The sequence below is a fragment of the Primulina tabacum genome, chromosome 8 (assembly GCF_025594145.1).
Source record: "Primulina tabacum isolate GXHZ01 chromosome 8, ASM2559414v2, whole genome shotgun sequence".
Taxonomy (NCBI): Eukaryota; Viridiplantae; Streptophyta; class Magnoliopsida; order Lamiales; family Gesneriaceae; genus Primulina; species Primulina tabacum.
Genome location: NC_134557.1, coordinates 17,478,396 through 17,501,271, shown reverse-complemented (window position 1 = coordinate 17,501,271; position 22,876 = coordinate 17,478,396). Strand labels below are relative to the sequence as shown.

Sequence of the window (22,876 nt, the reverse complement as noted above, 5' to 3'; positions counted from 1 at the left end):
CTGATTCAGTTGAATTGGTCAGGTGGGCTCTCCATCAGTTGAACTCTTCATTCAGCTGCCCGGGCTTCTGAAGGTTTTTTGCTGAACCACCTATTAGCTGAACAATCAGTGGAACTGGTCTTTTATATATCAGTTGTTCTGGTTCAGTTTGAGCAATCAGTTGACACTTTCAGTTTGCATCTCGATAGCTTTAGTTTTGGCTCGGTAACTGATCGAGTTCAGCTTTCTGCGCACTAAGGTAAATTCGTTAGAAACAAAACAACAATTTTTGTTAACATCAAAATCAAGATTGAGAACATTAGATGTTCCAACAATCTCTCCCTTTTTGATGATCACAAAATTTGATCAAATAAAGCGATTTAAAAATAAAACCTTTAAAAATTTAATAATTCTCCCCCATTATGAGAATAAATAATATTTAAAAAATTTAAGCGGATAAAAGAAATTTTCAGTTCGAGGGATAAAACAATTAACAACTCCCCCTTATAAGTGCATTTTGTGCACTTAAATTATCCTTTTAATTCATATAGATTGTTAGTTTTCTTGGGCCGAATTATGCGTTTTTGTTATTTTTGGTGTGGTTGCAGGAATTTAGGTACGGCTACAACATGGGCGTGAAAATGAACTAAAATGGCGCTTAGGAGAAGAAGTGTGAGCAAATCAAGCACTGAGGCCAGAGAACCCCGCACATATGCGCCGGACATGCCGGACATGGGAATTCCGGATGAACAAAACAGAAGACTCCGCGCATGTGCGCGGAGCAATGGCACGCATGTGCACGCAAGAAGAAAGCCAACACACAGAAGGACCCGCGCATATGCGCGCGGCACGATTTTCATAATAAAATAGGTGAGTCGTGGACTTTGAAGAGAGAAGAAAATTTTGAGCAGCCGACACAGTAGAAGAAAAAAAAAGAGCGAAAAGGTCAGAGCACACGGACGACGGAACGCGAAGAACAGAGATAGAAGACGCTAGATCCGGACACGGAGACGCACTTTCATCTCTCGCCAACACGTTCCTAATTCGGTTCTTTACTTTTACGTTTTTAATGAATAAAAACAGGTTTTGTATTAATTTATATTCGAGTATGAACTAATTCTATTATCTAGAGATTGACGTAGTCGTGGTCGAACTATGTTATTGACGTTTGAATTTTCATTGAATTAATTCATCGTGTTTATTTGTGATTTCTTGGCTTTAATGCTTTTGGATTACTGGCCATAATTCGACTTATCTAATAATTGAGATCTAACACTCGAAAGAGGTGATTGAAATTAGGACAGTGGAAATCACATCGTCAGATGTTTATAACGTGCAAAAGACGTATAACTTTGGCGAATCCATAAGAGAACCTTGTTTGCATTTATTACGTGTTGCATGATTTTGAATAGACATATTAAAATCGGTAATAGGTAATACAGTTCTATTTATCACTTGAAAAAGGGAATAGAAAATATTGTGAGTTTTTTGTTAATAAATATGGTGCAAATTAATAATATGTTAGACGATTTTAATTTAGCATAGGGGAGACTCGACGAAATCATATCTCTAGATTGCTTTACTCACTGAATCTTGACTGTGTGCATAAAATTTACATAATTCGTTATTTTATCTGAATTGATTTTAAACCAACTCTTTGATTTTTCTAAATAAAGTTGAACTATGTCAATTATGGTACTTAATATACAATTTTAAATAATTATTCTTCGTGGGATCGATATCTGTACTCATACAAGTACTAAAACTTGACGCCGTACACTTGCGGTAGTGAAAATACGCAACAAGTTTTTGGCGCCGTTGCCGGGGAGTAAACTATTTAATTACATATTAATATCGTTACTAAGTAGTCTTGACTTTAATTTAGATTTTATTTTATTTATTTATTTTGTTAATTGATAATCTTCTCTGTTTTGCAGTGCATGCGAAAATATCAAAATCCCGACTTGCTGATTTTTGATCCGAAAATCGAAAGGACTGCCAAGAGATTAAGGAAAGCAAGGAGAGACGAAATTAAAGTAATGGCTGAAAACAGAGATAATCAGAAGGAGCTCCCAAGAGAGGTGCCAATCCGGGAACATTTCTGCCCAGTCATCAACGCTCACTACTCTGGAATAGCTCACGGAACCATTGCTGCTAACAACTTCGAGCTAAAGCCCGCACTCATTAACATGGTTCAACAGAACCAATTTGGTGGACCAGCCACTGCAGATCCCCATCTTCACTTAAGAACTTTTCTAGAGATTACGGACACAGTAAAAATTAATGGTGTTTCTGATGAAATTATTCGATTGCGTCTGTTTCCGTTTTCTCTTAGGGATCAAGCTAGGAGTTGGCTCCAATCTCTACCTCTGTGAAGTATTACTACATGGGCAGGTTTGTTCACGAAGTTTCTATAAAAATATTTTCCTCCAGCCAAGTCTGCTCAGCTGAAAATAGATATCACCAACTTCAGGTAGAGAGAACTTGAGTTATTATATGAGGCGTGGGAGCGATACCAAGAATTACTCAGGAAGTGTCCGAATCATGGATATGAAGATTGGGTGCAGATTGAGTTATTTTACAATGGTTTGGATGGACCAACTAGAGGGAATGTGGATGCAGCCGCCAGAGGTACTATTTTTTCTAAACACCTGATGAGGCTTATGAATTGCTTGAACAAATGACCATTAACAGTTATCAATGGCCGAGTGAGAGATCTGGATCAAGGAAACCTACTGGATTGTACGCCGTAGACCCGATTGTATCACTTACTGCACAGGTTTCGGCATTGACCGCACAGATTGCAGCGATAAACAAGCCAGGCAAATCTACGTCTGATGTAGCACTGGTGACTGCTGACGAAGAGCCAGTTGTGGAGGAAGCTCAATACATCAATAATAATCGTGGCTATGGAGGTTGTCTAGGTAATCCTCCCCTAATACTTATCACCCAGGTTTGAGGAATCACGAGAATTTCTCTTATGCGAACAACAAGAACGTGTTGAATCATCCACCGGGGTTCAATACACAGAAGGGGGAAGGAAAGCCGTCTTTTGAGGATCTAGTTGGGACGTTTGTGACTGAGTCTGGGAAAAGAATGACGAGAACTGAGTCTCGTCTTGATAGCATGGAGACACACATGGGAAACATGGGTGCCACGATGAAATCCCTGGAAACACAGATTGGGCAACTAGCCAATGCGTTGAAAGATCAGAATAGAGGACAGTTCCCAAGCAATACAGAGGTGAATCCTAGGGAGCAATGCAAAGCTATCACATTGAGGAGTGGTAAGGAAATTGGAATCCCAGAGCCTACTGAAGAGAATGCAGAGATTTGTGTTGAGAAAAATGATGGAAAGGGTGCAAGTGTTGGAGAAGAGAAAGTGGAGGAACCTAAGAAAGTGATTGAGAAACAACCGTTTTCAAAGGTAAATCTTCCATATCCACAGAGGTTCAAGAAGAAAGGGTTAGATGATCAGTTTGCGAAGTTCTTGGAAATATTAAAGAAAATACACATTAACATCCCATTTGCCGGTGCATTGGAGCAAATGCCCAATTATGCTAAGTTCATTAAGGATGTAATGTCCAAGAAGAGGAAACTTCAAGAATTTGAGACTGTAAAGCTAACCGAAGAGTGCAGTGCCATAATCCAGAGGAAACTACCACAGAAACTCAAAGATCCATGGAGTTTTACTATTCCTTGTGTTATTGGTGGTTCTAGAATAAATAGGGCCTTATGTGATTTAGGTGCCAGTATTAATTTGATGCCTTTTTCTATTTACAGGACTTTGGAGCTTGGCGAGGTAAAGCCTAGTGAAAGGGATCGATTTTAGGTGTTCTAATGCGCAACGGAAGTTCAAAATTTTATTTTCAAGAAGAGAAAACCGAACACCTCTAATAAGATGTGTAGCAAATACAAAAACACCAAGATGTCATACATAAGGTGTTTAGAAAATATACCTATCAATCTTAAAAGATTGATGTTGGCTCCAACTTAGTTGATATACAACTAAGCTCTTCAATGGCAAGACCTTCTACAAGCTTCCTTTCTCCAAAATTAGGCCCACCACCAACTATATAGAACCCCTCTTATTTTACACTAGAAAAATAAGAGGATTTTTCAAGGAGAAGTGGAGTGTTTCATCAACAAATTGAAGAACAAAAATTGGGAGAAAAACTTGCAAGAAGTTTCGGCCATATGGTGATGGGAGGAGAGAGGAATTCATTTTTCTTGGTGTATCAAAAGTTAAGTGAGCATGGGAGACACAAGCCTTGTTAATTGAAAAAGGTTGTCTCCCAACTCTTCACCTCCTCCCCATGCATATTATATTATTTGGGCATGTAACATTTACAAAGCCCATGAACTTTTATTTTATATATCTCAAAAACATTTTGAGACTATTTAAACTTTACTTGATTTTACTCAAGCCCACTAGTTAAATAATTATTTTTTATTGGGCTCTACAAGACCCAATATTATTTAATTAATTCAACACTTGAATCAATTTAATTATTTGGACTCTACTAGACCCACTAGTGTTTAATTAATTCAACACTTGAATTAATTTAATTTAGTCCATGATAATGTATATGAAAATCACAATTTCTAAATACATTACTCGTTTGGCCAACTTTTAATTTAGGAACACTTCCTCAAATTAAAAGTTACATTCTCCTTATAGAAGTCATACTTCTATTTTTATTTACGCTTATAAACTCCTTTATAAGCCGTTCAACACATTGAACTATTTTACTTCTCAACGGGATCTAGAAAGCTAGTACTTGTGTGGCCCTCAATGGTTCATTGATACAACTAGCCGTGGGTTCACATCTCCATGTGATTCGGACTAAACATGTCCTTATACGAGCATACCCCAATTGCTCCATTCTTCCTTATCAACTCCTTGATAACAAAAACGTCAGAACTCAAGTCTGATAGTACCCAACCAATCATGTTAAACGCCTAGCAGCATCGCTTACATGATTTCCTAGGTATCAAATGATAGTGCCTGCAAGAACCATTCAATTATGGTTAGCGTACAGTACGGTCCCTTCAACTCATATATCCCGACCGATTCGACAACTATTGGTATATCGAGAGTTGTCAATGAATCGATACTATGTGTCATGTCGTAGTTACATCGATGGTGTAATCTATGAAACCCCTTTCATAATTACCACCATACTCTGATCAGAGATTTCAACCTACATACACATGAGAACACATAGGATATCCATACCCGAAGGTAAGCGGTGAATCCCCGACTACAATGCATCGACTCCTATATGTTTCGACAGAACACCCAACCTTGCCACCTGATGACCCCATGAGAGTCGGTAAACAAGTCAAAGTGTAATTCTAGCACATAGAGTCTCAATGTTGTCCAGGGTCATAAGGACTAATGGTGTACAACCATAAACTAGGACGTTTCCACTCGATAAGTGAGAACCACTTGGAAAGTTCTTTATGGAGGGTTGTTAAGTGCACTCTTCAAGGAGCACCTATCTGCATGCTCGGACATCACAATGTTCCCTACCAATGAAACATGGTACTCACATCGCAGATACTAGTCTCGAACTCGAGCGGCCTATATCCTTCTTAGCGGCGGCTGAATCGACTAGGAACTGTTTAGAATATACAGTATTCCAAATATGAGTTTCATGATACTCATCATATGAGCATCTCATATTCTTTCTACTATTTGTATATTCAACGGCTTTATCTATGCAACTAGCATGGGTATTCAGATAAAGATGTGCCAATAGTAATTTCAAATATTATTAAAATAAAGATTGTTTATAGATAGAGTTTCATTGTGAACACTCGGCCAACACTTGGCTCGACGAGCACCTACTCTAACAATCTCCTACTTGCACTAGAGCCAACTACCCATATGCTTCAAACCCATTGATTCGCGATGCATCTCGAATAATGGTCCAGGTAAAGGCTTAGTTAGTGGATCAGCAACATTATCTGCGGAGCCGACTTTGTCATCGAGACATCTCCTCTTTCCACAATCTCTCGGAGGATGTGGTACTTTCTCAATACATGTTTGGACTTCTGATGAGACCTTGGCTCCTTTGCTTGAGCTATAGCTCCCGTGTTGCACACAACACCGGGACAGGAGCAACTCTATTAGGAATGACGTCCAACTCTTGGACGAAATTCTTTATCCAAACAGCCTCATTTGGTGCATTTGATGCAGCAATATATTCGGCCTCAGTGGTGGAATCCGCTGTACTGTCTTGCTTGGAACTCTTCCAAGAGACAACAGCACCATTGAGTATGAATATGAATCTAGAGGTTGACTTCGAGTCATCGATATCACTTTGGAAGCTAGAGTCGGTATAGCCTTCCAATTTCTGTTCTCCACCCCATAGACCAAGAGCAACTTATTGGTCCTTCTCAAATACTTGAGGATGTCTTTCACAGCTTTCCAATGTGGAAGACCAGGGTTCGATTGATATCTACTCACTACACTTAGTGCGAAAACCACGTCAGGACGTGCAGATATCATCCCATACATGATGCTACCAATTGCAGATGCATAAGGAATGCTTGTCATCGCCGCTATCTCTGCATCAGTCTTGGGAGACATAGACTTGGATAGGGACACGCCATGACGCATTGGTAGATGTCCTCTCTTGGAATCATCCATCGAGAACCGCTTCACGATGGTATCAATGTATGTGGACTGGGTGAGACCAAGCAATCTTCTTGATCTATCTCTATAGATCTGTATTCCCAATACAAAAGATGCTTCACCCAAGTCCTGCATTGAGAACTTACTCGCTAACCATATCTTAGTTGATTCCAACATCCCTACATCATTCCCAATGAGTAGAATGTCATCAACATACAACACCAGGAATGTCACAGCACTCCCACTGACCTTCTTATACACACAGAGTTCCTCAGGATTCTTAGTAAAACCAAACTCTTTGATTGTACTATCGAATTTAAGGTTCCAACTCCTAGATGCCTGCTTTAGACCATAAATAGATCTCTGAAGTTTGCATACCATATGCTCACTTCCGATAGATGTAAACCCTTCAGGTTGAGACATGTAAATTTCTTACTTAATATCCCCATTAAGAAAGGCTGTCTTGACATCCATCTGCCATATCTCATAGTCATACCATGCAGATATGGCTAGCAATATCCTTATCGACTTGAACATTGCAACTGGAGAAAAGGTTTCCTCAAAGTCAACTCCTTGTCTTTGAGTATATCCTTTTGCCACCAATCGCGCCTTGAAGGTCAATACCTTCCCATCCGTCCCAAGTTTCCTCTTGTAAATCCATTTACACCCTATGGGAACAATTCCCTCAGGTGGATCCACGAGATTCCACACTTGGTTCGAATGCAAGGAATTCATCTCAGATTCCATTGCTTCAAGCCACTTGGATGAATCGGCATCAGATAACGCTTCCTTGAAGGTCCTTGGATCACATCCATGGTTAGGCTCATCATGGCCCTCTTCAAGAAGCAGACCATACCTCATAGGTGATCTCGAGACTCTCTCGAATCTTCTAGGAGCTTGTATCTCCTCTCTTGGCTCTTCGGGTGTGGGTTCTATAATTGTGGGTGTCTCTCGAACCTCTTCGAGTTCTATCATCTCCCCTTTTCTATCCAATAGAATTTCTTTTCCAAAAAGGTTGCATTCCTAGAAACAAACACTTTTGTTTCTTGGGGATGATAGAAGTAGTATCCAACCGAATTCTTTGGATATCCCACAAAGTAACATAAAATGGATCGACATCCAATTTATCTCCCACTACCTGCTTCACATAAGCAGGGCACCCCCATATCTCATATGGTGTCGGCCTTTGAATGGACATTTAGTGGAATATCTTTCAATTTTAAGTTATAGAGATCGTTTTCAAGTTCTCCAGTACCAATTAAACATTCATTCTTGTAAATGTTCCAAACACCTTTGCTAAATAAACAAGAATATCCATCTTTATCTAGCATAGAAATGGAAACAATGTTTTTCACCAATTCAGGTACAAACAAAACATCTCATAAAATTAACTTAAAACTATTGTTCTACAATAAGTAAACATCTTCAACAGCCTTGGCAGCAACTCTTGCTCCATTGCCCATCCTCAAGAAGGTCACAACTTCCCTAAGCTTCCTACTTCTTCCCATCACTTGTAACTCATTACAAAGATGTGAGCCACAGCCGGAATCCAATACCCAAGAAGTAGAGTTAATTGAAATGTTTACTTCAATGTAGAACATACCATTTTCAGAACTTTTCTGAGCAAGATATTCTTTGCAATTACGCCTCCAATGTCCAGGCTTCTTGCAGTGATGACAAACATCACTAGTCTTGTCAGCCTTAACTGGTGTGGCTGCCACGACGGGATTCGGAGATTGCCTCAACAAGGGCACGTTCTTCTTGGGACATTGGAAAGAACGCTTCTTTCCCTTCCCATGTGGATCAATCTTCGTACCAGATGAAGACCCCACATAAAGAACCAGCTTCTCTTTCTTGATTGTGGACTCAAAGGTCACAAGCATGTTCACCAACTCCTCAAGGGTCGGCTCCATCTTGTTCATGTTGAAGTTCACCACAAAATGATCAAATGAGCTAGGCAGCGATAAGAGCAACACGTCGGTGGTCAACTCCGAAGGCAACATCAGATCCATACCAACGAGCTTGTCCACGAGCCCAATCAACTTCAGGCCATGCTCATGGACCGAGGCCCCATCTCGCATGCGCAAAGTGATCAGCTCCTTGACGGTAGCATGCCTAAGAGGCCGTGTTTGCTCACTAAACAGCTCCTTGAGATGCAAATGAATGTCAGCAACACTCTTTGTATCCTCAAAACGCCTCTGCAGCTCATCATTCATAGAAGCCTGCATATAACACCTGGCTTTCAAGTCATAGTCACACCATTCCTTGTAAGTCTGCAATTCCTCAGGAGTGCAGTCAGTCGGAGCCTCAACAGGGGGCGACTCAGTCAGTGTATGTGCTATCCTTTCCGAATTCAAGACAATTTTTAGGTTTCTTAGCCAATTGAGGTAGTTAGGTCCAGTTAATACGTGTTTGTCGAGTATTGCAGATAGCGGATTGCGAATCGAAGACATTGTCAAAAATTGTACTGAAAAGTATAACAGATAAATGTTAACGACTATTTTAAAATATTTAGTAAGATATAAAGTATGGACTTTTACTTTATAAATGTTTACTCCCACTGTTTTGACATCTTTCACTACCCTCTAGTGAAAACGGAAAACTCCTTTTCTCAGTAGGTACGCAAGGTCCATTTAGCGAATCATGATCCGGAATAATATCAGCCAATCACAATTCCTAAAAGGTAGTTTCCAATTGCATCACAATGCAACCCTCTACGTAAATTTTTGTCTCACGTTTGATTAGAACCCAATAATATGACTTCGTTCATCTTCATGTGTCAAGCCTTACCCATCGATGTTGAACCTTAATGGACGGTCGCCAAGAGTTCCCCCAATAATATGAGCCGAAATCATGGGAGTTCCACGTAGTTCACATCACCATGTCAATGGATGTCACAGCTTTCGGGCACCCAGGGCCCCCCCAATAATATGAGCCGAGCCCCGAGCACGGGTAGCGTTCATCATGCACCCATTGTCGATGGAAGACATGGAAATTATAAAAAAATTTATAATTCCCCTTTTCGGGCTTGATATTAATTTTGAATCTTATTCAAAATGAGGGTTTTTAATTTTGAAAGGTCTCATCATTAATTTTATTTAAAAGCTCGCCATGTTTGATCGTATGTTTGCCGGATTCATGCATTTTTGTTATTATCATAATAATAACGCACATACTCATTATTTATAACATATCATGCATATATTATAAAAAGTAAACAAAACAAGGATGATCAATCGTCCCAATACAAATGGCCCATGTGAGCTAAACACGGGCCTAGGTCCAATCCTAGGAAATGCATGGGATGCAAATGCAACTATTACATAAGCTTCCAATATTTACATGTCTTCGATCTTCATAATCATCAAGGCCACCATCTTCCAATCTTGATCATCCACTATACTAATATTTACAAATAAATATCCATGGCAAATAGGGATACATCTCATGGGGTGGGAACGGGCCATAAACCAAGCCCACTTGAAATTTGATAATTATTACAATCATTCAACACAAAATATCCTAGCATACACCTAGCAAATTGGGCTTGGACTTTTGATCATCCTTCATGCATAATATCACATATCATACACCATCAATTAATTATCACAATAATTAATTGATCCAATATTATATATCTTGATCCAATCACTAACCGCCACGATTATAAACTAAATTAACAAAGTATACAAACACCTTTGTCTACTTTCTAATTAATTTATTTATAACCGAATTTCTTGTAAATCACCATTTACTATAAATAACTAAAGTCCAACTTCAATTATTTATTTTATGAGAAAATATTTGCAACTTTTGTAAATTTAAGGGCCCAAAAAATCATTTTTCACCAAAAACATTTTGGCCCATTAAAATTCACAAATATGTTAGCCATCCAATGGCCCAACAACTCAAGGCCCATGACACTTTGATATTTCAAAACACCTTTTGAAAACCCTAGTCGTCATCACCGTTGCCAAAGCTCCGTCGCTGGATTCCGGCCAACTTTGCACAAATTTTTTTTTATTATTATTAAAATAGGGGGCTGTACGGGCATCCCCTTGGGCTGCCCTTTCTGCCTGTTTCGGGCAGCCCAAGCTGCCCAAAATGGGCAGCAACTTGCTGCCCAAAAGCCGACCCAAATCCGGCCTTGAATCGTTGCAACAAATCATCTCATGCGGTTATAAATCGACCTAAATATAATATCTTGAATAAGCTACACAAAATAGTATCCATAGCTCATGATACCACTTGAAAGGGATCGATTTTAGGTGTTCTAATGTACAACGGAAGTTCAAAATTTTATTTTCAAGAAGAGAAAACCGAACACCTCTAATAAGATGTGTAGCAAATACAAAAACACCAAGATGTCATACATAGGGTGTTTAAAAAATATACCTATCAATCTTAAAAGATTGATGTTGGCTCCAACTTAGTTGATATACAACTAAGCTCTTCAATGGCAAGACCTTCTACAAGCTTCCTTTCTCCAAAATTAGGCCCACCACCAAGTAGCTAGAACCCCTCTTATTTTGCATTCGAAAAATAAGAGGATTTTTCAAGGAGAAGTGAAGTGTTTCCTCAACAAATTGAAGAACAAAAATTGGGAGAAAAACTTGCAAGAAGTTTCGGCCATATGGTGATGCGAGGAGAGATGAATTCATTTTTCTTGGTGTATCAAAAGTTAAGTGAGCATGTGAGACACAAGCCTTGTTAATTGAAAAAGGTTGTCTCCCAACTCTTCATCTCCTCCCCATGCATATTATATTATTTGGGCATGTAACATTTACAAAGCCCATGGACTTTTATTTTATATATCTCAAACACATTTTGAGACTATTTAAACTTTACTTGATTTTACACAAGCCCACTAGTTAAATAATTATTTTTTATTGGGCTCTACAAGACCCAATATTATTTAATTAATTCAACACTTGAATCATTTAATTATTTGGACTCTACTAGGCCCACTAATGTTTAATTAATTCAACACTTGAATTAATTTAATTTAGTCCATGATAATGTATATGAAAATCACAATTTTTAAATACATTACTCGTTTGGCCAACTTTTAATTTAGGAACACTTTCTCAAATTAAAAGTTACATTCTCCTTATAGAAGTCATACTTCTATTTTTATTTACGCTTATAAACTTCTTTATAAGTTGTTCAACACATTGAACTATTTTACTTCTCAACGGGATCTAGAAAGCTAGTACTTGTGTGGCCCTCAATGGTTCATTAATACAACTAGCCGTGGGTTCACATCTCCATGTGATTCGGACTAAACATGTCCTTATACGAGCATACCCCAATTGCTCCATTCTTACTTATCAACTCCTTGATAACAAGAACGTCAGAACTCAAGTCTGATAGTACCCAACCAATCATGTTAAACGCCTAGCAGCATCGCTTACATGATTTCCTAGGTATCAAATGATAGTGCCTGCAAGAACCATTCAATTATGGTTAGCATACAGTACGGTCCCTTCAACTCATATATCCTGACCGATTCGACAACTATTGGTATATCGAGAGTTGTCAATGAATCGATACTATGTGTCATGTCGTAGTTACATCGATGGTGTAATCTATGAAACCCCTTTCATAATTACCACCATACTCTGATCAGAGATTTCAACCTACATACACATGAGAACACATAGGATATCCATACCCGAAGGTAAGCGGTGAATCCCCGACTACAATGCATCGACTCCTGTATGTTTCGACAGAACACCCAACCTTGCCACCTGATGACCCCATGAGAGTCCGTAAACAAGTCAAAGTGTAATTCTAGCACATAGAGTCTCAATGTTGTCCAGGGTCATAAGGACTAATGGTGTACAACCATAAACTAGGACGTTTCCACTCGATAAGTGAGAACCACTTGGAAAGTTCTTTATGGAGGGTTGTTAAGTGCACTCTTCAAGGAGCACCTATCTGCATGCTCGGACATCACAATGTCCCCTACCAATGAAACATGGTACTCACATCGTAGATACTAGTCTCGAACTCGAGCGGCCTATATCCTTCTTAGCGGCGGCTGAATCGACTAGGAACTGTTTAGAATATACAGTATTCCAAATATGAGTTTCATGATACTCATCATATGAGCATCTCATATTCTTTCTACTATTTGTATATTCAAGGGCTTTATCTATGCAACTAGCATGGGTATTCAGATAAAGATGTGCCAATAATAATTTCAAATATTATTAAAATAAAGATTGTTTATACATAGAGTTTCATTGTGAACACTCGGCCAACACTTGGCTCGACGAGCACCTACTCTAACACCTCGCACTATTACTCTGCAGCTGGCGGACATATCACTTACATATCCACGAGGGATAGTGAGGGATGTGCTGGTAAAGGTAGACAAATTCATATTTTCTGCTGATTTTGTCATTTTAGATATGGAGGAAGACCACGAAACTCCACTTATCTTTGGAAGGCCGTTCTTGGCCATCGAAAAAGCTTGATTGATGTGCACAAGGGCGAGCTCACACTGAGAGTAGGTGGAGAGGAAGTCATGTTAAATATCTACAACACCATCAGAGGACCAAATGAGGTAAGTACTTGTAATGGCATTGACATCATTGATTCTTGTGTATCCCATGTTGGTGTAGGTAGGATGACGAAAGACTCTTTGGAGAGATGCTTGTTGGAGTCAGTTTCTACAGTGGATGAAGAGGACTGGGATGTACGAGAAGAGCTAGTTGCTCTCAATACGCTACCTAAGGAAAAGATTAATGCCCAACTTGAAGAGTTACTTGAAGATGCAAGTAAAGAGGTACCAAAAGCATCCCCTGCATTAAAGGATTTACCTAGTCATTTGTGCTATGCATTCCTAGATGAGAGTTTGTCCTATCCGGTAATCATCTCTTCTGCTCTTACTATTGAAGAAAATGATAAGTTGTTGAGAGTATTGCGAGAGTTTAAATCTGCTTTGGGATGGACAATTTCTGATATCAAGAGGATTAGCCCTACTGTTTGTATGCATAAAATCTTGATGCAGGAGTCTTATTCCCCCTATGTTGACCATCAAAGGAGGTTTAATCCAGCCATGAAAGAGGTTGTGAGAGCTGAGGTATTAAAACTGTTAAATGCTGGTGTTATTTATGCTATATCTGACAGTTTTTGGGTTTCACCAGTACAAGTAGTGCCTAAAAAGGGGGTATAACTGTGGTGAGAAATGAGAATAATGAATTGATATTAACTCGTCCAGTGACTGGTTGGCGAGTGTGTATAGATTACAGGAAATTGAATGATGCTACTAGGAAAGATCACTTCCCTCTTCCCTTTATTGACCAGATGCTTGATAGAGTAGGTGGTTATCATTATTATTGCTTTCTAGATTGTTATTCAGGTTACAATCAGATTGTCATAGCACCGGAGGATCAAGAGAAGACTACCTTCACTTGCCCCTACGGTACATTTGCTTTCAGGAGAATGATATTTGGTCTTTGCAATGCACCTGATACTTTTCAGAGGTGTATGATGGCCATATTTTCTGACATGGTCGAGGAAATAATGGAAGTTTTTATGGATGATATATCTGTTTTTGGTTCATCATTTGATCATTGTTTGCAGAATCTAACGCTTGTTTTGCAGAGATGTCGGGAGAAGAATTTAGTGTTGAATTGCGAGAAATGTCACTTCATGGAGCAAGAAGGTATTGTGCTTGGGCATATGATTTCGGCTAGAGGGATAGAAGTGGACAGAGCCAAAGTTGTGGCAATTGAAAATCTTCCACCGCCGAAGAATGTGAAAGGGATCCGAAGTTTCTTGGGATATGCCGGGTTCTATTCTCGTTATATTAAAAATTTCTCTAAAATTACTAGAACTTTATCTAATATGTTAGAGAAAGATTCTACTTTTATTTTTGACGATGATTGTTTGCAAGCATTTAACAGGAACAAGACAGCACTGATTTCTGCCCCCATTATGATATTGCCTGATTGGAAGGAGCCCTTTGAGCTCATGTGCGACGCTAGCGACTATGCTGTGGGGGCATCATTGGGACAAAGGCGAGACAAGATGTTCAAGGCTATCTACTATGCAAGTCGTACACTAAATGCAGCCCAACAGAATTACATAACTACTGAGAAAGAGATGCTAGCAGTGGTGTTTGCATTCGATAAGTTTAGAACATATCTCATTGGCACCAAGGTAACTGTTTTCACTGACCATGCAGCTCTTCGTTACTTGTTTGCCAAAAAAGATGCAAAGCCCAGGTTGATACGATGGATACTCCTACTTCAAGAATTTGACTTTGAAGTCAAAGACAAGAAAGGTTGTGAGAACCATGTGGCAGATCACTTGTCACGCCTAGAGCTGGAAGAAAGAACTGAAGGTGAAGTGATCAATGAGTCGTTTCCAGACGAACAACTCTTCAAGGTAAATGTTACACATCCTTGATTTGCATATATAGCTAATTTTCTTGCTGCAGAAGAATTAACACTAGATTTAACTTATCACCAAAAGAAGAAATTTCTTCATGATGCCAAGTTTTATATGTGGGATGATCCTTTCTTGTTCAAGAGATGCGCTGATCAAATAATTAGACGATGTGTAGCAGAGGAAGAAGCGGGTACGATTCTAGAGCAGTGTCATTCCTCACCCTACGGTGGACACTTTAGAGCACAGCTAAGCTGTTACAGTCAGGTTTTTATTGGCCTAATTTGTTTAAAGACAGTTATACTTTAGTAAAATCGTGTGATAAATGCCAAAGAGTTGGCAATATTTCTAGACGCCATGAGTTACCACTAACAAATATTTTGGAGGTGGAGCTTTTTGATGTATGGGGTATTGACTTTATGGGTCCATTCCCATCTTCTTTTGGTCAATCTTATATTTTACTCGTTGTTGATTATGTGTCCAAATGGGTGGAAGCAATTGCCACCAGTACTAATGATGCTCGAGTTGTTGTTAAGTTTGTCCACAGGAATATCTTTACAAGATTTGGAACGCCTAGAGCCATAATCAGTGATGAAGGTACACAATTTTGTAACAAAATTTTTAACTCACTGTTGGCCAAGTAGGATGTGAAGCACAGGGTGACACTAGCATACCATCCGCAAGCTAATGGGCAAGCAGAAATATCCAACCGAGAGATCAAGCAGATATTAGAAAAAACAGTGAAGACAAACCGGAAGGATTGGGCGATTAAGCTAGATGATGCTTTATGGGCGTACAGGACTGCATACAAGACACCTATCGGGATGTCACCTTATAGGTTGGTCTTTGGGAAAGCTTGCCATCTACCTTTGGAACTGGAGCACAAAGTATTTTGGGCTGTGAAAAGGCTAAATTTTGATATGGGAGCATTTGATGAGCAACGATTGTTGCAACTGAACGAGATGGAGGAATTCCAGAATGATGCATACGAGAATGCAAAGATATACAAAGAAAAGACCAAGAGATGGATCGACAAGCAGATTCTTCGACGAGATTTCGAACCAGGGCAACAGGTGTTATTATTCAATTCTTGACTGAGGTTGTTTCCTGGTAAGCTAAAATCACGATGGTCTGGACCGTTCACAGTGGAAACAGTGTATCCACATGGTGCAATTGAGTTGAAGTGCAACAATGATCAGACATTTAAAGTAAATGGTCAGAGGGTCAAGCATTACTTTGGAAGTGAAGTGCGACACATGGACAACATCCCACTTGGAGAACCAAAGTAGACAAGAGAAAGTCAGGCTGATGACGTTAAACCAAGTGCTGTGTGGGAGGCAACCCACATTTATTTATTTTAACATCCGATTTATTATTTTATGTTAATTCCTTAGTTTATTAATTTTAATTTTCTCTATTCAATTATTAATTTGAATTGTTTTATTTTTGCAGGTATTTTTAAAAAAAAATTTCGAAAATCTTATGGACAGTGTGCGTCGCGCATATGCGCGATTTATTTTCGCGCACATGCGCGACACAGGCAGATAACTCAGCTCATATGCGCCACTCAAGGCGCGCACATGCGTGACACAGGTAGAGGACTCGGCGCACATGCGCCACTCAGGGCGCGCATATGCGCGATATTTCAACATGTAGGACAGTAGCCGCGGCGCATATGCGCCGATTTTAGTCGCGCATATGCGCGCGACCAAATTTAAGAAAAAAAAGGGGCAATCGCGAAACCCTCTTCAGAATTCACACAGCAACTTTCAGTCTCTCTCAGAAACAAGCCGCCACCCTCCTCCGAAACACCGCCGCCGCTGCTCAGTAGAAACGACCGCCGCCTTCAAGCACCGCCACAAGTTCCGACACACTCCGATTTCTGGTCATCTTCTCGTTCAAGTAAGGGGTTTTCTCCAGATTTTGTTAAAGTTTTCAGAATAGTAGAAATTGTGTTCGATATATTTGAGGAACCTTTAATATTGTGAATTGGGCACTTGTTGTTTTTCTCGAATAGTTTGTGACTGGGTCGTATATTGTATTGCTAACCGTATCAGTTGATGGGGTGAGATTCTAATTGCTACGCACATTGTGGTACGATTACCGGATTTTGGTCTTTTCAGTTGTTGAATTAAGTGTGTGGGTGTAGTTTTGCATTATTAATTGATATGGGGCCGAAAAAAAAATCAAAGAAGGGTGCTTCGTCCTCCGCAAGTTTTGACATGCATCGATTTTGGAATGAGGAAGCTCAGAAAATTTATGAGAGCTCCATGACTCGCTCTATCATCCCGGAGAGGGGATTTAATTTATCGATAGCACGTGGTGTGATTGTGAATGAACTGGAACTAAGACAATGGGTTGAATTTGCTCACCCTCCTCTAGATGCTGTGATCTCAGTTGTGCGGGAGTTCTATGCTAATCTGCGGATACGCCATGACGAGTCGAAAGTACTGGTGCAAGGTAAATTGGTATCGTTTGACTCTCAAACGATAAACATGATCTATCAGATGCCAAGCCTCGGCCAAGACGAGTACAGTGAATTTCTAGAAGATGAGGTTAATTATTCAGAGGTCATTCAGACCTTATGTCAGGTAGGCGCTACATGGAAAATGAGCTCGAGTGGTCCAATTTCTCTAAAGAAATCCGATATGGGCCCCAATGCAAGTGCGTGGACATCGTTCGTGTTGGCCCGGGTTCTCCCATCCTCACACTACCATGATGTAACCAAAGACAAAGTTGCACTTGTCTTTGTTATTGTAATGGGCAAATCTGTTGACTTGGGGAAAATAATTTATGGATCGATTATGAGAGCCGGCACAGGGTTAGCCACGGTCGTCCTTCCATGCCCTCATATTGTTACCGAGCTATACCGACAGGCCGGTGTGTCATGGTCGCCTGATGAGAAAGTGTTTAAGGCGAAGGCCACCATTGTTACCTTCTTTGGAGCTGCCTCTTATATTCCCCACGAGTATCCACCACCTGAGGCAGCCCGACAGCGCAGGGGAGACCGATTTCGTAGACTTGAGACAGAGATGGAGGACCAGAGAAGGTTACTGGTTGAGCAGCGCCAGGTGCTGGATTCGCTTCAGCACCGCACCGACCATTTCATGGGATATATGATGGACTTCACTGTCGTGCTTGCTCAATGGTTTCCACCTATAGGTCCAGAGGATCCGACGTCTCCCCAGCCACCGGTTTGGCCACCACAGTACCCTAGAGCCCCTTACCAGCCCCCACCCCAGAACATGGACGCGGATGACGACGATGGTGACGGCGAGCACTGACGCTCGTCGTGAAAGGTATGATTGTCCCGTTCTTTCTTGTTTATACATTGAGGACAATGCATACTTTAAGTTTGGGGGGGTGATTTCATTTGATTTGATTTGTTTTGATGATTTAATTTTGATGCTTTAGTGTTTTAATTTTGATGCTTTAAAAAAAATTACTTTTGTCTTTATTTTTTAGTCGTTAAATTGTTTTTTTCTAGAGTTGTGGAATTAAGGTGATAACCAAACAATGATGAGAGTTGACCGTTTACACACGAATTCACGATTGCTATGATTGTTGATACATCCGATGTCAAGAGAGTATTCATGTGGTTTGTGATTTGAAATGTATGAATGGACTCCAAAACCTGCCTGTGATTACTTGTTGTTGAGCTACATGTTCACTAACACAAAAATGATTCAGGCAGTCTTTGAATTATGTTGGGCCTGTTTTTCCTTGAATAATTTGTGAATTGTTAGCCCTTTGAGCCTAAATGAGGATGAGATGTGTGATTTGTTCTGTTTGAATACCCGAAGACATGATCTATCTTTGTTTGTTGATTGGTAAATTGAAAGTAGTCTAGAACTTGGTTTGGCACTCTTCGAGGCAAGATACGGGTATTTTGTAACTTAGGGATGATTTAGGCGATTTTTGGAATGTTTGAGCCTTTCAAGCCTACCCATAACATCATATTATACCCTAATGTCCCATGTTTGAGCTTAATGAAAATCGAATGGAGTGTGCCAAGGCACACAAAAGCCCCCATTCGTATCAATTCTAAATCCCTACGTCAACTACCAACTTTTGAGCATATACACTAGTACCTGCCGAAAACTGAGAGAAAACAAACCTGTGTATCACGACAAAAGTTCTTCTCCCTTGTGTGCGTATAAGAATATAATTGAAAGGAGAAAAAAGGTGAAAAGAAAGAAATTAATTTCTATGCAAAAAAAAAAAGATGTTGTTGAAAAAAGGGAGAAGGAAAAAGTTGAATGAAGAATAAAAGAGTATGACGTATTGATGTTAGAAAGAGAACAAAATGGTGAATATGTTGTGGCAAAGCAAGTGGATGTGAAACAAGAGGAAGAAGGAGAAGCGTGTTGAAAATTAAATTAGTTTGTTTCTCTCACTTTTGATTCCCTATCTTCATTTGTAGCCATTAACCATAGCCTAACGTCATAAGCTTAAAAGACCTATTAACCGAGTCACACGTACCCAATATATTATTAGAGAAGAGTTGCCAAAGTTAAGCCTATGGACACTTGAGAAATGCCGTCAATAGACATAGAATTTGATTGTGTACATGTGCGCATCTCATGATATTGGACATTGTTTGGTTAATTATTGTTTTCAGATTGCCATTTTGTTTAGCCAAATGTTACCCTATAAGTCCTGTTGATTTGTGATTCAATGGGTTTGCTAATTACATGTGTGTCGAGGAGTCCAGAATTTTATGAGATAAAAAGTTATGAACTTATCTTGGCATTTGGATTGGGTAAACAAGAATAGCAAAACACACATGCACGTGAACTGTGAGTAATGTGGCATGTGTTTGTTTCAATATGATGGGGACTGTAATATCTGAGGCTAGTGGTTATCTTTTTATTCCACAATTCTTGTTCGTTTAGTTACTTTCTTTAGGATGTGTCAAGTCTAGTTTAGTTAATGTTTTATTTTATTTTGCTCGGGACTAGCAAAACTTTAAGTTTGGGGGGATTTGATAAGTGCATTTTGTGCAATTAAATTATCCTTTTAATCATATAGATTGTTAGTTTTTTTGGGCAGAATTATGCGTTTTTGCTATTTTTGGTGTGGTTGCAGGAATTTAGGTACGGCTACGACATGGGCGTGAAAATTAACTAAAATGACGCTTAGGAGAAGAAGTGTGAGCAAATCAAGCACTGAGGCCAGAGAACCCCGCGCATATGCGCCGGACATGGGAATTCCGGATGAACAAAACAGAAGACTCCGCGCATGTGCGCGAAGCAATGGCGCGCATGTGTGCGCAAGAAGAAAGCCAACACATAGAAGGACCCGCACATATGCGCGAGTCTTGGTCGTGCATATGCGCGCGACGCGATTTTCAGAATAAAATAGGTCAGTCGTGGACTTTGAAGAGAGGAGAAAATTTTGAGCAGCCGACACAGTAGAAGAAAAAAAAAGAGCGAAAAGGTCAGAGCACACGGACGACGGAACGCGAAGAACAGAGATAGAAGACGCTAGATCCGGACACGGAGACGCACTTTCATCTCTCGCCAACACGTTCGGTTCTTTATTTTTACGTTTTTAATGAATACAAACAGGTTTTATATTAATTTAGATTCGAGTATGAACTAATTCTATTATCTAGAGATTGACGTAGTCGTGGTCGAACCTATGTTATTGACGTTTGAATTTTCATTGAATTAATTCATCGTGTTTATTTGTGATTTATTGTCTTTAATGCTTTTGGATTACTGGCCAAAATTCGACTTATCTAATAATTGAGATCTAACACTCGAAAGAGGTGATTGAAATTAGGACAGGGGAAATCACATCGTCAGATGTTTATAACGTGCGAAAGACGTATAACTTTGGCGAATCCATAAGAGAACCTTGTTTACATTTATTACGTGTTGCATGATTTTGAATAGACATGTTAAAATCGGTAATAGGTAATACAGTTCTATTTATCACTTGAAAAAGGGAATAGAAAATATTGTGAATTTTTGGTTAATAAATATAGTGCAAATTAATAATATGTTAGACGATTTTATTTTAGCATAGGGGAGACTCGACGAAATCATATCTCTAAATTGCTTTACTCACTGAATCTTGACTGTGTGCATAAAATTTACATAATTCGTTATTTTATCTGAATTGATTTTAAACCAGCTCTTTGATTTTTCTAAATAAATTGAACTATGTCAATTATGGTACTTAATATACAATTTTAAATAATTATTCTTCGTGGGATCGATATATGTACTCATACCAGTAATAAAAATTGACACCGTATACTTGCGGTAGTGAAAATACGCAACACCCCCTCAAGAACTGAATTAAAGACACCCCTTATAAATATACTCAATTAGGATTTAAAAAGAAGTTTTAGAATCATTTAACATTCAAGCAGTTTAGGCAATACATTAACCGGAAATAGCAAGTCAGTTACATTCAAACCAACTAGATAAACATGATGTTTATTTAATCAAATAAGTGTCCCTTATATCAAACATTCAAGCATACCAACATGTGCAAGAGAAATTGCTACTACAATAACAAATGTTAAATAACATAAAATATCAGTCAGTTTATACGTAATATAACTTGATATACAAACAATTGGTTGCCTTGAATACTTGAAATGTTGTATCGCCTCGAGTTTTTTTGCCAGAAGAACAACTAACTTCTTTGAACTTGATTTCTGTGCTGCCTAACTGGTCTAGTTGATGCAAACTGGACTCAACTGATGCTGAACTGCATTGATCATCTACTTTGATCTGATATGGAAATGAAGCGGCGGTATACTGCTGATGATTAAGCTCCTAATCATCCAACATTTCAGCTAGTGGTTGGGTTTCGTCTGTTGATTAGTTGAACTGGTAGGCTGGTAACTAAAACCTGATCCGCTGAACAGTTTAGCTATTCTGCTGTCAGTCTGAACTCAAAACCCTGCAAGCTGCTAAAATAACAAAAATTATAGAGTCGGGAAAAGTTGCTACAATGTTAGTTTCAGATCCAAAAATTTTCTCTCTTCCCATGGCAAACACATATAAATTTTTAAAATGATTTTCAATGCCATTTTTAATATCATTTTGAAACATATGTTAAAATATCATTTTTCAAATGTTTTTCTTAGAACAGCTAGCTCTGATAACAATACATATGATCAGTTTTGACACCAACAAAGGTGTTTCAAACACAATATTTTCAATGAGTTGCAATAGCCCGTGTTCTAAGAATGTAAACAACGATGAATTAAATCGAATTTGGTTTTTACACCAAGCAGAAAATACTCGAAATAATCTTTCGTTAAGAATGCTGATCAGTTTTAAGCTTTTAGCTTGTGTAAACTGAATAACTGAAATAAGGGGGATCAGTTCGAGCTTGAATCAGTTCAGTTATGGTGAGAACTGAAATGATATCAGCTCAACTAATCAAATCAGTTTCAAAGCAATAGTTAAACAGTTAAAAACATAAGATATGTTTATGAATGTTCGGAGACTTCAACTGCTCCTACGTCACCCCTTCTGCCTCAAGGGTAGGATACACTAATAGACCGAAGACCACACCTCTCAGTCAGCACATTGTTTAATGTCTCACATGCAAAGACTATATACTAAAGTTTAATATTTTTGTACAAGACTCACTCAGCTATTCAATAAGATCAATTCTCTATGTATATGTGAGTGATTGTGTGTGCGCGTGTGAGAACTGATATATGAATGCAACTCGAAATTGTTCTCACACAATGAGGAAATTGTGCTTCTTATCGAAGCCTGATCAGTTTCAGCTTTTCACGCACTTAGGGTAAATTCGTTAGAAACATAACAAGAAGTTGTTTTAACATCAAATCAAATTGGGAACATGAGATGTTCCGACATTA

General features: G+C 39.1%; 1 protein-coding gene across 1 annotated transcript; it reads left to right on the top strand.

Annotated features, from left to right (window-relative positions):
* Positions 1-2,659: 2,659 nt before the first annotated feature.
* LOC142554621 (uncharacterized) lies at positions 2,660-16,310 on the top strand. The gene is made up of 7 exons (XM_075665283.1): positions 2,660-2,932; positions 3,010-3,780; positions 12,939-12,989; positions 13,076-13,798; positions 14,236-15,021; positions 15,666-16,094; positions 16,137-16,310. The coding sequence occupies exons 1-7, from the start codon at positions 2,660-2,662 to the stop codon at positions 16,308-16,310; spliced, it is 3,207 nt and encodes a 1,068-aa protein (XP_075521398.1).
* Positions 16,311-22,876: the final 6,566 nt, after the last annotated feature.